General features: G+C 38.9%; 1 protein-coding gene across 1 annotated transcript in view; it reads left to right on the top strand.

The window, feature by feature from the left end:
• Window positions 1–15,218, top strand: part of tg (thyroglobulin) — a 354,658-nt gene that overhangs the window by 33,919 nt on the left and 305,521 nt on the right. The window contains exons 12-14 of the mRNA XM_043687541.1: window positions 5,271–5,392; window positions 6,903–7,015; window positions 9,031–9,151. Coding sequence (XP_043543476.1) covers window positions 5,271–5,392; window positions 6,903–7,015; window positions 9,031–9,151 — 356 coding nt within the window. The remainder of the gene's footprint in view (window positions 1–5,270; window positions 5,393–6,902; window positions 7,016–9,030; window positions 9,152–15,218) is intronic.

Here is a 15,218-nt window from a genome sequence, read left to right as displayed (position 1 = left end):
ACTGGATGGCTGCATTGTGGCATGGAATAATGCCAATGGCGTGGGTTCAATTCCTACATTAGTTGAGGTAGTTCATGGAGGTCTGTCTCGTTGCATTGTCCCATGCTTGATATGGAATGATGCCTCTCAACCACATCTCTCTCTCTCTCTCTCTTTCTTTCTTTCTCTCTCTCTCTCTCTCTCTTCATCCCTTCCCCCCTCTCTCTCTAAAACAGAGAAAAACACTTGTTGTCCCCAATGGGCTATAACTAATTACTTTATATTCCTAGCTGGCTCAGCATCAAATTTATTTGATTCTATGAGATACCTCAGGATATTTTTCTGCATGAAAGATTACATTAGAGCTATGTAATTGTATGTTATCATTACTGCCATATATAAATCTGGAAACAACTTGTCCCAACAGAAAATTCACTGGATTCCCAGAGAAGCAAACTACTGTGGTGTAACTTGCTACAGCAGACTTTATAGCAATGTCTACCATTATTTAGATTGTCTTTGTACATACAGGTGTTTAAGCAAGTTTCAGAATGAGAGGGTGAAAAAAGCCAAGCATCTGGAACCTAAGTAAACATGGTCAGCAACTCTGTATCGCCTTAACCAGGTCAAATTGTGAAATTAATGAGAAGGAACTGTAAGGCCTAAGATTTCACCATGACATCATCTATTTCATTGACTTACCAAAAAAGGCACCAAGGTCCCAAATCTCGAAGACCCACCCCAAGCCAGGCACTGTTGCTTTTGCTGGCTTTGAGAGTCAGGGAAAGCCAGCAGACTGAGTTGTACTTTGCACATCTGTGCTTCATGGAAGCAACTGCACCCATTACAGTACAATTAATCAGATCTAATTTTCATTCGTAAAAACACAACTTGTACATTTGAGACATACCATGAGAATGTCTAAGGTCTATGATGTTTGTTGGAGTGATAGGCCACAATTTCAGAGGGAAGGTACAGTTATGGATAGGGCAGATACCCTTTGTGAAATGTCATGCGCTCTTTGGATTAGTTAAAAGTAGACACTATGTGTAATAACAGTGATAAGCCAATTAGAAATATTCTGCTCTTTGGAACTTCCAAGCTGTTATGCTAATGATCAAGCTGTCAAGGGAGGTGTCAAAGGAGCTGTCATGCTGTCAGGTGACAGAAATGTCCTGGTTTCAAAATTTCTAAATTAAGATTTGTAAGGAGATCTCAGTTATCTGTAAGAATAATAAGGTGGTTATGGAAGGGGATTTTAACTTTCCAAACTTAGACTGGGACTGTCATAGTGTTAAGGGTTTAGATGGAGGGGAATTTGTTGAGTTTGTACAAGAACATTTTCTAATTCAGTATGTGGATGTACCTACTAGAGAAGGTACAAATCTTGACCTACTCTTGGGAAATAAGGCAGGGCAGGTGACTGAGGTGTCAGTGAGGGAGTACTTTGGGGCTAGTGACCATAATTCCGTTAGTTTTAAAATAGTGATGGAAAAGGATAGCCCAGCTCTAAAAGTTGAAGTTCAAAATTGGAGAAAGGCCAATTTTGACGGTAATAGGCAAGAACTTTCAAAAGCTGATTGCGGGCAGATGTTCGCAGGAAAATGGGAAACCTTTAGAAATGAGATAACGAGAGTCCAGAGACAGTATATTCCTGTTCGGGTGAAAGGAAAGGCTGGTAGGTGTAGGGAATGCTGGATGACTTAAAGAAATTGAAGGCTTGTTTAAGAAAAAGAAGGAAGCATATGTCAGGTACAGACAGAAGAGATCGAGTGAATCCTTAGAAGAGTATAAAAGCAGTAGGAGTATACTTAAGAGGGAAATCAGGAGGGCAAAAAAAGGGACATGAGATAGCTTTGGCAAATGGAGTTAAGGAGAATTCAAAGACTTTTTGCAAATACATTAAGGAAAAAAGGGTAACGAGGGAGAGAATAGGACCTCTTAAAGATCAGCAAGGTGGCCTTTATGTGGATTCACAGGAGATGGGGGAGATACTAAACGAGTATTTTACATCAGTGTTTACTGTGGAAAAGGACGTGGAAGATATAGACTGTAGGGAAATAGATGGTGATATCTTGAAATATATTCATAGTAGAGAGGAGGAAGTACTGGATGTCTTGAAATTCGTAAAGGTGGATAATACCCAGGACCTGATCAGGTGTACCTGAGAACTCTGTGCGAAGCGAGGGAAGTGATTGCTGGGCCCCTTGCTGAGATATTTGTATCATCGATAGTCACAAGTGAGGTGCCGGAAGACTGGAGATTAGCTAATGTGGTGCCACTGTTTAAGAAAGGTGGTAAGGAAAAGCTAGGGAACTATAGAACGGTGAGTCTGACATTCATGGTGGGCAAGTTGTTGGAGGGAATCCTGAGGGATAGGATGTACATGTATTTGGAAAGGCAAGGACTGATTAGGGATAGTCAGCATGGCTTTCTGTGTGGGAAATCATTTCTTGCAAATTCGATTGAGTTTTTTTTGAAGAAGTAACAAAGAGGATTGATGAGGGCAGAGTGGTAGACATGATCTATTTGGACTTCAGTAAGGTGTTCGACAAGGTTCCCCATGGGAGACTGGTTAGCAAGGTTAGATCTCAAGGAATACAGGGAGAACGAACCATTTGGATACAGATCCGGCTCAAAGGTAGAAGACAGAGAGTGGTGGTGGATGGTTGTTTTTCAGACCAGAGGCCTGTGACCAGCGGAGTGCCACAAGGATCGGTGCTGGATCCACTACTTTGCATCATTAAGGAAATGATTTGGATGTGAGCATAAGAGGTATAGTTAGTAAACTTGCAGATGACACCGAAATTGGAGTGTAGTGGACAGCGAAGAAAGTTACCTCAGATTACAATGGGATCTTGATCAGATGGGCCAATGGACTAAGGAGTGGCAGATGGAGTTGTATTTAGATAAATGTGAGGTACTGCATTTTGGGAAAGCAAATCCTAGCAGGACTTATACACTTAATGGTAAGGTCCAAGGGAGTGTTGCTGAACAAAGAGTGGTTAGCACTGCTGCCACACAGCGCCAGAGACCCGGGTTCAATTCCCACCTCAGACGACTGACTGTGTGGAGTTTGCACATTCTTCCCGTTTCTGCGTGGGTTTCCTCTGGGTGCTCCGGTTTCTTCCCACGGTCCAAAAATGTGCAGGTTAGGTGAATTGGCCATGTTAAATTGCCCGTAGTGTTAGGTGCAGGGTTAAATGTAGGGGAATGGGTGGGTCGCGCTTCGGCGGGTCGGTGAGGACTCGTTGGGCTGAAGGGCCCGTTTCCACACTGTAATTAATCTAATCTAATCTTGGAGTGCAGGGTCATAGCTCCTTGAAAGTAGAATCGCAAATAGTTGGATAGTGAAGAAGGCGTTTGGTATGCTTTCCTTTATTGGTCAGAGTATTGAGTATAGGAGTTGGGAGATCATGTTGCAGTTGTACAGGACATTGGTTAGGCTACTGTTAGAATATTGCATGCAGTTCTAGTCTCCTTCGTATCGGACGGATGTTGTGAAACTTGAAAAGGTTCAGAAAATATTTACAAGGATGTTGCCGGGTTTGGAGGATTTGAGCTATAGGGAGAGGCTGAACAGGCTGGGGCTATTTTCCCTGGAGCGTCAGAGGCTGAGTGGTGACATTTATCAAGGTTTATAAAATCACGAGTGGCATGGGTAGGGTAAATAAACAAATCTTTTCCCTGGAGTGGGGCGAGTCCAGAACTAGAGGCCATAGAGAGATAAAATATAAAGGGGACCTATGGGGCAACGTTTTCACACACGTGCATGGAATGATTTGCCAGAAGAAGAGATGGAGGCTGGTACAATTACACCATTTAAAAGACATCTGGATGGGTATATGAATAGGAAGGGTTTGGAAGGATATAGGTTGAGTGCTGTCTGCAATATAAAGAAATCAGTTCACCCTGTTTACACCTGAGGTTTATTGTGAATAGAATGTGTGTTGCACAACTGATTTGGAAACTTAGTATCACAGTAGGATGCCAGTTCACGGTGTGATTGATAGTTTCAAAAGTGTTTAAGAAGTCTTTCAAATGGGCTTTTAATACAAATGTTTGCTTTTATAAGTGACTAATTAGTTGAAGGAAGTTAAATGCAGTGAGTATTTTTTAATATATGAGCAAATACATCATCAGATGCTTGGAACTTTTTCTCATTTAATCTCATCATGGGTCCTAAAGTTGATCCATAGTGGATACCTGAGTCTGTTTACATAGAATGTGTAAGGCAGGTAGTTTGGCAAAACTTAGCACTAAGTGAACATACAATGGTCAAAGGGGTTATCTGGAAAGACATAGATTAGCTGAAAGTTATGAGGAGCTATGGGACATGAGGCGGCATTAGTTGGCAGGTACTGGTGGGTGGGTTTGTGTAGATGTCAGAGATGAGTGGTATTTTTTGTTCTATTGTTTTATCTTGCAGCTGTGACAGAGTATCAGAGCATCGAGGTACCTGTTTCCCACAGCCCTCATCCTCCATATTTCTTACTGGCTGCCTCTGATTTCTTTCTCAGGGCAGTGACTTGTGTCTGATCCCCCCAGAGCAAATATCTGACTGTCTGGTGCACTTCATCCTCAAGGAGCTGGGAAATTCTCTGAAATTTCCCATCTTCAAAATACTTGGCTTAACTGTGTGTCATTAATTCATATCTACTGCAACCAATGCAAATTGAGAATTTTAATGCATGTCAAATGTGAACCAGGCAGTGAAGTACTATTTTCAGGATATTAATGGTGGAATGCTACTTCCAAGACAGCAACGTTTAGATTTCTGTGTTTAAATATACATCCACCACCGAAAGCCGCTATAACATTTCTGCTTAAATAAATAAGGAGTACCCTCACCTTATTGTTACTTAACAGCAAATTTACTTATTATGATGAGGATTGAAGAACTATGTATCAGATAGATTTTCAGTCAGTAAAGGAGGAGACAATTTTGGAGAGAAGATAAAAAAGTGGAGCTGAGGAATATCAAATTATCTCATTGAATAGTGAAGCAGACATGATGGGCCGAATGGCCTACATCTGCTCCTTATGGTCTTATGAAAAAATTACCAGCAGTAAAGATAACATAATTAATACAAGAAAGTTCAAAGCTTTAGATATTGAAAGCAGGTATCTGATTAGTGACAGATATGTTATAAGAGAGATAAGTTTGGAGAAGCATCTTGTGTTAAGAACTGTTTTTTCCGCGTTAAAGTCACTTGTGTATCAAACTCTTGTTCTGTGAGCTACCTGACTTTACTAATGAAGTGCTTTCAAACAGTTCTACAATTCTCTAGGAGAAATCAATTCACCAGAGAAGGGATTCTTGGGGAATTAACTCTAAAAGGTTACAGCCCTTACATCCCCCAATGTGATGGCCTTGGAAACTGGGAATCAACTCAGTGCTTTGAGAGTACTGGTAAGTGCAGTTATTTAACTTGAAAAGTGCCAGAAAGCTAACAAACTTTCACCAGGGATTAGATTGCACAACCACAATTGCTTGTTTTTCTAATGGTCTTTGAGAGAACCCAAAGTGTCAGCGTGAGGCAGGTTTTGGCTGGGAGGTAGAAAAGGCAAGCAATACTTTGAAGCATTTAAATGCTAGAGGGAGAAAGAATAGTGCCAAGTTGTATGATTTTTTTAGAGATTTCAAGAACTGAGAAATAATCATGGATCAGGCACAGCGGGTTAGTTGCCTTGTAAAAGAGAAAGACAGAGTAATGTACCTCAGCTACATAAAGTGTCCAAGATGGTGGCTCACTATCACCTTCTCAAGGGCAAAAAGGAATGCTGGCAAGAAACTGCAAGACACATGTCCTATGAGTGAATAAAGAAAATGTCCTCTTTCAGTGTGTGCAGTAGTTGCTGTGTTTTTATAATATTTACTGCTTTCATAACTAACATTTGAGATTATTAATTTAACGATGGACTTGTACAATATAATTAATTAACATGCTGACATTTCTGTAATGGAATTTGGCTTTCAGTTGAGCCAGGACTGGATTAAAGGGAATGTGGGGCAACAATGATGTGGGAGAGGAAATGGGTATATAAACCATTTGCCATTTATAATTCCCTTTTATGATTGGGCATTATATTTGACCATTTCTCATTACTGTTACCATTTTGGTTCACTACAGGTCACTGTTGGTGTGTTGATAATTCTGGGAATTATATTCCTGGTTCACTGGTTAGTCGCCTGACCCAGAAACCTCAATGTAAGTTGAAAGTTGCATGGAAGCCTGTTACCTGTATCCTAACTCACACCAAGTCCCATTTGCTCATCTAGCTGAAAATACACTAGATACTGGACTGGAAATGTCTCAAATTTAAAGTTCTCATTCTTGTGTTTCTCTTCTCCCTTGACGTAAAGGCATCATGTCCCAGGAAGAAAGCATCTCACCCAAACCATTCCTCACATATGAACTGAAAAATGCATAACATTAATGTATCTCACTATGAGGACCATCACCGTACAGACTAATTCTGCTTTCACCTGACTTACAATAATTTCAGAATGTAAAGTGAGAGTTATGCCATTAATGCTGAAAACAATTAATTTAATATAGAGCAGAGATCAAATCAGAGCACTTCATTGTCTGAATGACCCAGCTACTCACTCAGCATCAAATCATTGAGCTATTGAGGAAGCCAGCTGTTTTTAAAAAAACATGTTTTCCATTTTCTTTTATCTAGTGTCTCCATATGTCTTGTACTGATGCACATGTAAAATTGTAAAGAGAGCTATGGACGACAATATCTTCTTGACATTTTGCTCTCTCTCAACATCAGATTATCAACTCATCACATACAGTGTTAATTATGCATATTTGTATTTTCTTGTGCTTCATTTTTTTAGAACACCAAAATAGTTTCAAAATTTTGGGGCTACAACAAACAACTAAAGCATTTCAATCTTCCTTTTCCAGGTCAGACTCCATGTCAACGCTCTCAAACAAATGCTGCAGTGGCTGGATGGAAGCGTGTGGGTTTTCAGGTTAATTCTACAACCAGGGAATTATTTAATCCAACTTGTTCTGTGGTACGTTCGAAACAAAATGATGACTACCACCAACACTGCCAATTTATATAGGAACCACATTGAACAATGCAGTTTTACTATTAGGATACCCATTAGGATTCCCTTACAACTCTTTTAAATGTCCTTTGATAATTATGACTTCGGTTAAAAATAATATGTTTCCTTCAGGCATCTCTCTGAAGGAAAGCACCTCACAATAAAGGGTGCTTTTAGGGGACTATCACGAACATGATCTCTTCCAAAATGAGATGCATTCACATTCAGGTACCCTCTCTGAAGGAGGGGCTTTCACTATCATTTCCCCTTTTAAAGAGAAAAACTTCTCATCATTCTAGAACGATATATTTTGAAATCTCAGCTGACCACATACAAACTATCAATTATACAATATATTCCATATGGGATTTCATTTACTCAGCCATCTCTGAAATCAAAACAGCTGCAGACTTCAAACAGTTCTCTTACAGATATTAAAATGCAACTTCATTGTAACACTACCAAAGTACCAGAGTTTACCATCAATAAATCAGAATAAAGTTAACACATCTGCCTTGAATAAGATGGTGAGACCACAGATGAATTAGATTGGTGAATACCATTCATTAAATAGTAGTTCCAGGTGATTGTATCACAGGCGATGTCATTAATTAGCAATTCACAAACTAAATAAGTCACAGATCAAAGAAAATTTATTAGATATCCCAGAGTGGCTTCTTGCTGACACCATTTTAAACAGAACGATATCCTGTTGTAATGGCTATTGCCTTTTAAAATTACATGTGCTTACCAAGAGAAAAGTTATTATTTTTGCTTCTATTCCCCTTGAGGTCTTGTCGCTTTTAAAGAGACCGTCTTAACATCAAGAAACTCTTTATGTAGAGAGAGATTGACCAACAGTTCTGTTGGAGAGAGAGCCTTAACATTAAACCACCATTTTGTGAGACTTAATTATCCCTGAAGTTTTCAGAGCAATACACTCACCATCAGAATCTTATTTTAGAAAAAGGGCCTTCATCATAATCCATTTATGAAGACTTGGAGGTGCCGGTGATGGACTGAGATAGACAAAGTTAAAAATCACAGAACACCAGATTATAGTCAACTATAACCTCCTGAATACTCCATAGCCACCTGATGAAGGAGTGGTGCTCTGAAAGCTAGTGCTTCCAAATACAACTGTTGGACCATAATCTCATGATGTGTGATTTTTAACATTTATGAAGAGACACTCAACTATTTTAAAAAGGGTTGGAAAAATCTCTCCCTTACCATCTGGGTGTTCAGCACTGTCTCAGTGGAGCTTAATGGGGAAAATCCAGCAGAGAAGTTGAGATGTCTGTTATAAGACCTTCTGTCCTGGGACAAGTGACTCGCTTTTCCTAAAGATGGGCCAAAGTGTAGGAGAGAAAGGGACAGTCAGATAACAGGAGACTAAGAAGAGTCTCCTAGACAGTTTGTTAGACAGGGTCCACCTGGAATCCCATGTGTATTCTACTGGGATGTCTGTAGATTGATCACCCCTGTAAAGATGGCCATTCAGCTGGGTTTTATATTGGTGGGATTTGGTCCTTTTTACCAATTTCTTCTGAATTCAGGCCAATTTTATGCTGCAAATCATACCCACTAGAAATATGATTGCGGATATCCAGTGGTATTCTTACAAGCACCAGTTGAGTCATCACTTTAGTTCATCTGGGCTAAACCAAAACCCTCGGCACATCGCCAGTGCACTGGCTAACTCAATCTCTTCCACCAACCAGTTACATAGTATTAGTGTGTTTGTACTCCAACAAAGCTCCCTGCATGATATTTTTTCTGGACCATAAAAGGACAAGAGCTCTGAACATCTAGTTGAATCATTTAATTAACTAGATAGATGAAGTAGGAAATACATTTTCTCAAATAGTTTTCAAAAAATCTAAACATGCAAAAAGTACATTTTAAGCTTTACAGTGTGTCTCACCTTTTAACTGGCGTTCACTTGCATTGAGTAACGTTTGTATTTTGTTCTGCAGAGTGGAGAATACAATATCTTGCAGTTGTCAGATTCTGGAGATGGTAAAGCTTGGTGCATTGACCCAGTGACAGGAAAAGCTTTTCAACCGGCTGTAACTGATTCAGATGGGCAGAAACATTGTGAGTACTGTTACCAGAATTGAGTACAGTGACAGTGTGTGAGACCAGGGGTGATTTCGAAAGGAATTCCTACATGCAATCCTGATACTGATTTCTACTGCAGTGTAAGACTCCTGATTTCTAGCCTTAAATATCAAACATGATAAACTCCCTCACAATCCTCAGTAGGATCATGCTGAGCTGTTACCATAGATATAGATAGAGCCATCAGGCTACGAAGAGACAAAGGGTCATTCATCTCATCACACTTGCTTTGCCATTCGTTTAGATCTTGGCTCTCTGGTCTATCTCAACACCACTTTCTCTGCTATTTCCACTTCCCTTGATGCTGTTAGTCTCCAGAAATCTGTAGATTTCTGTCTTGAATCAGCTCAATGATTAAGCTTCCAAAACCATCTGGGCAAAAGAATTTCCTCAGATTCACCATCTTCTGAGTGAAGAAACCCCTCCTCATCTTAGTCTTAAATGACTTACTCCTTATTGTGAGATTATTTCCCTGGTTTTAGAATCATCAACCAGAGTAAAAAGCCTATCTACATCCACCCTGTCACCCTGTAAAAGATTTGTTAGTTTCAATGAAATGCTCATATTTGAAATTCTGAACAGTAGAGACCTAATCTTCCCATAGTACAATCCCACCATCCCAATGATTAATCTGGTGAGTCTCCTTTGCACTCTCTCTCTATCACAGTATATGCTTCCCCAGGTCAGTGGATCAAAAATGCACTCAGTATTCAAAGTGAGGTCTCACCAAAGCTCTATACAATTACAACAACACATTTTTACCTTTGCACACAAATCAGCTCGTGATGAAGTCCAACATACTGTTTCTTTTCCTTATTGATTGTTGAATCTACACACTAACTTTCAGTGACTCATGAACAAGGCAGCAGTTTCCCAACCCCATAACTGAAAGTTGCTAGCTAAAGGAAAATGACAGAAAGCAAATTTAATTAACTAAACACCCTATTAAGGGCAAATCAGACTACTGGCATTTTATTAGTGGCAGATCGGCCTGTCCTATCACATAAATAGAAGCATGGAATACAAAAACAGGGCATCCAGTATACCTTTATTAGACATGGCAGAGATATTAAGAACAGAAAGGTTATGCTGCAATTCTACAAGGTTTGTTTAGCCACAGCTAGAATATTATGTGCAGTTCTGGAATCCACAATATAGGAGGGATGTTTTAACACTGGAGAGAATGCAGAGGAAATTTACCAGGATGTTGCCTGGGCTGGAGAGTTTCAGTTATGAAGAGAGATTGGATAGACTGAGGTTATTTTCCTTAAAGCAGAGGAGACGTGATGAGATATATAAAATAATGAGGGTCATAGGTACAGTAGACAGCAAGCAACTTTCCTCTTGATGGAGGGATTAATGACCAGGAGCATAGATGGAAGGTTGGGGGTAGAAGGTTTAAAGGAGATGTAAGAAAAATTGTCTTCACCCAAAGGATGATGGGAATCTCAGGCCTGTATAGGTGAATGAGTCAGAAACCCTCAGAATATTTAAGAAGTATGTAGATGTGCTCTTGCCATGCCAAGGTATGAAACATTATGGGCCAAGTGCTAGAAAATGGGATTAGTGTAGTTAGGTGCTTATTTTTGACAAGCATGGATATGCTGGGCAAAACAGCCATATGCTGTGCTGTGGTTTTCTATGACTCTCATTAAATTATGCTGAACCTTTATAAATCACTGCATAGACCTCAGGTTGAGCATCATTGCCAATTCTTGGCAAAATACTTTAGGAAAGTTGTCAAACCTCAAAGAGGCTGCAGAGGTGATTTATGAGCATGTACCAGGACTGAGTGATGTCAGTTCTATGGTGAGATTAGAGAAACCATGTTGTTCTCATTAAAACAGAGAAACCTTGTGGAAGTTATTGGAGAAATGTTTGAAATTTGAGCAGCTTGAAAGGAGTACACAGAAAGAAACTATTTTCAGCATAGCAGAACACTCCAGTTCCTCTAAGCTCGCCATTTAGCTGGACACAAATTGATTCATTTGGCTGAATAAGTAGAGAGGAGATAAAGAAAGTGGAGTGTAAAGAGTTGGAGTGCAAAAGAGTAAAGAAGAGTGTTGCTATAATTTGAAATGGATTGCCTGATTGAATATTGGAAGTAGATTCAGGAGTCGCTTTTAAAAGAGAATGAAACATTTGTTTGGGAGGGAGCAACTTGCATGGGAAATGAATAAAAGGATAAAACTCATTAGGTCGTTCTATCAAAGAGGTGGCATTATCTGATGAGCTAAATGACTTTCTCTTGAGCTGTCAGATTCTGTAAAATTCAATCTACCATCCATGTGTAAAAACTGGGATGTGAATCAATCAGCTTCTATGAAATTAAAATTGGACAGCTGATTATCAAGTTTAGTTGGCAAGTTGGAAGTTGACCCGATTATGTCAAGAAGCAACATGATTAAAAGAAATGAGTCAAGGTACTTTTGCCTCTGTTCTGTGATAATGATACTAACCTCTCAGCATCAGCATTGATGATTAAAATGCCTACAATATTAGAAACCAGTAAGTTAAACATTTGTCATAAGTGTGCATTTGTTTCCATTCTTTCAAAAGAAGGGTTGCCAAGTTGTCGGGGAGGCCACATCAGGGTGAGATTTCCAAGAGATTGTGTTCTTGCCATCTGGAACTGTGAAAATATCTTCAAAATAATTTCTGAAACTGCCGGCAGATGTGTTGCATCCTCCAATAATACCAATGACTAACAATTTGGAAGGCTGTATATGAGGCTTTCTTGTCAGAGAGATAATCAGAATGAAAAATACACATACAGCAGAGTTAAAGTGTTTAAATTCTGTCACAATTGCTTTTTGAAATAGATCCGTAAATTATTTTGAAACCAAGTTAGGTGTCTTTGGGAAAAAAAGGAATTAAACAGTGCGGAGAATGAATGTGATGCAACTCACTTGTTTACATATAATGAAAGAGCTTGCAGTTGTGGCATACTTCACATCAGGACCTCAGGACATTCCAATGCATTTTATGACCAATTACTTACTTCATACTTACTGTTTACACATAGGGAAAAGGGAAGCCTATTTGTATATTGCAGAACTCCACAAATAGTTACAAGCTAATGACCACTTAATCAGTTTTTGTAATCTTAAGAATTAAATATTGACCAGGATGTGGAGAAAACTCCCTTGAAAATACACATTGCTATTTAAGTCAGGTCCTCTTCTTGTTAGGGCTTTCTAATGGTCTATACCATTGAATCATAGAATCCCTACAGTGTGGATACAGGCCCTTCAGCCCAACAAGTCCACACTGACCCTTTGAAGAATAACCCACCCAGACCCATTCCCCCAACTCTATATTTAACTCTATATTTACTAATACACAGAGCCTACGCATCCCTGAACACTGTGGGCAATTTAGCATGGCCAATTCATCTAACCTGCACATCTTTTTTGACTGTGGAAGGAAACCAGAGCACCCGGAAGAAACTCTCGCAGTCACGGGGAGAATGTACAAACTCTGCACAGACAGTTACCCGAGGCTGAAATTGAACGTGGGTCCTTGGCACTATGAGGCAGCAATGCTATCCACTGAGCCACTGTGCCGCCCTAATACTGTGCAATTAATAATTAAACAGGCTCTTAGACACAGCATCAAAAGCAGAATTAGGAGTTCTTGAGGCACAGGAGTAGTGCCCTTACCTCTGAGACAGGAGACCAGGTTTTAAGGCCCACTTGCTCCAAAGGCGTGTCATACCATTGCTGATCAAGTTGATTAGAAAATATCTTCAGAGGGCTGTGAAGTTCAGGCTTAATTTTAGTGCAACCAAGATTTGATATGAATCATTGTGGCACAGTGGTAGTGTACTTATGTCTGGGTTAGGACACCTACATTCAAGTTCTACCTCTCTAGAAGCCTGTAATAATGTCGCTGAACAGGTTGACTTGAAAATATGTAAAAGAGTAGAAAGCAGGATTGGTGGCAGTGAAATGTCCCAAAAGCAAAAACCAACTAATAGTCTGCAACACTTGTGGGAGCAATAACAGGATAAAAGCAGTCAACTAGAAGAAAATGTTAATCTCAAAACTAGGAAGAGATACAGAGAAAACAATGTGGACTTGGAAAAAAAGGAAAAAAACAACCATAGTGGGAAGAAATGAGGACTTTAGAGAGAAGTTCTGGCAATACCTGAGGGCAAGAAGGAAAAATACTTCACAATAACAGCACAAGGATCAAACTAGAAATGAAACTCTGAAGAGAAGTATTTAAACCTTGAAATGAGCATCACTACCACTGTCTGCAAGCTTCAAGAGGCACGACCACAGTAGACAGAGCAAAAGCCAAAAATGTTATTCAAAACGAGGCTGCAGAAAACTCATACAGGTAATGTATAAAACAATCCAGAAAGTAGGCACCATCATTTTGATTATGAAAATGTGGGAAACCACCCCAGGTAATACAGAGATGGCATGCTGCTATTTAGCAGAATTTGAAATTTTAAAATAAACAATGTGTTGCAATATTGCTAGTTATCAAAAGCTTTATTGGAAATAAAATTCTTCCAATAATGCCACAATACAAAGTTTGAATTTTGAAGAAACTTTAACATAACAGCATTTGACCAGAATTGATTTAATGCAAGTATACAAGCTTGATGTAGCGAGTTAGAAATAATATTGAGATTCTACAGGTTTGAAGGAACAAGAATAAATAACGACATGAAGAAGGAATAGAAGAGGAAAATAACACTTCAGAAAATATTTAATACTTGAGACAGGTTAAATAAAATATAGGATTGAACATTTTGAAGAAAATATGTGATACAGAATTGCTTCAAAAATAAACAATGATTATGAGGCTGAATAAGTTAGTACATTATTGAATTCAGTGTGCCAAATAGTGGATAATTTTAAAAATCATAAAAACATCAAAGAAGACACAGAAACATCTGATGAAATGTTAGAAGTCTTTGATAATTACATTAATCTGAGAACAAATGAAATCTTTGAATGCGCAAGATTCAACAGAAGAATTCAGCTTTGAAGGGAATCTGGAGAAAATCTCATTAATGGCCAATAGAGATTAATACTAAACTGTGACTATGTAGCTTTGAAATCAGAATTCATAAGAGACTAACAAATCTTTTCCAGATTTACTACAGCCCAAGGAAAAGTTAACTTTCGAGACGGTTATTCAAATTTGGTGGAATCAAAGGACATTAGAGGCAATTCCTAAAATTAATTGGTTATTTGCTGGAAATTACGGATTCAACTAACTCAAATTTCACAGCGCTTATTTATGTCAATGGACATGTTGCAAACTTTTCAGCTTGATACAGAAATACACGTCAGGTACCCCATAGCTGAAAGATATAGTCTTTAAGGTGAAACTTTATGATTCAGGTGAAATAAGTCCCAAAGTGAAATGCATTCTACAAGTAACACTCCAACAGAAACCATAGATAAGAGTTAAAATTGTGTACGTAGATCACAATCAATAATCCATAATTTTTCTGCCTGCATACATTTTTTGGAATCAGCACCTTTGTGGTAGCAGAATGATTTTGACTAATTCCATGAGAGCAACTGGTTCAGAAACAAAGCACTGAATCACCTGGTCAAGGTTTAGACAGTAGAGCATTTCTTTGAGCATCTGAGTCCCTTGGCAGAATCCAAAAAAGAAGGAATTCATGCAATTGCCTATGCTGGCATAGGAGAACATTTCATATTTTCAACAGGAAGGAAGATGCATATTCTACAGGACTGGTAGAAATGTTTTTCATTCCTCTCATTACCAAAGAACATTACAATCTGTTGTCTCTGAAAGCAAAATTGTCAGTGTTAGTGGCATATCTGATACTAATTGAACAACAGTCCTCTAGTAAAGTGACTGAGGCTGTGAAAATAGCTAGGTTTACCAAAACTAGATCTACAGAGGGCAAAGGAAGATGTTTGACCTACTCAATACATTGAGGTAGAGAGCTAAGACACGTCAACTCAGATACATCAGTAGATTGCGGGTAACATTTGTTTGAACAAAATGAAGCTGAACTATGTATAACCCTGTGGAAACCAGATGAATA

This window comes from Chiloscyllium plagiosum, chromosome 4 (genome assembly GCF_004010195.1).
Source record: "Chiloscyllium plagiosum isolate BGI_BamShark_2017 chromosome 4, ASM401019v2, whole genome shotgun sequence".
Classification (NCBI taxonomy): Eukaryota; Metazoa; Chordata; class Chondrichthyes; order Orectolobiformes; family Hemiscylliidae; genus Chiloscyllium; species Chiloscyllium plagiosum.
Note: the sequence above shows the minus strand (reverse complement) of the source record. Positions and strands in the feature narration are given on the sequence as shown.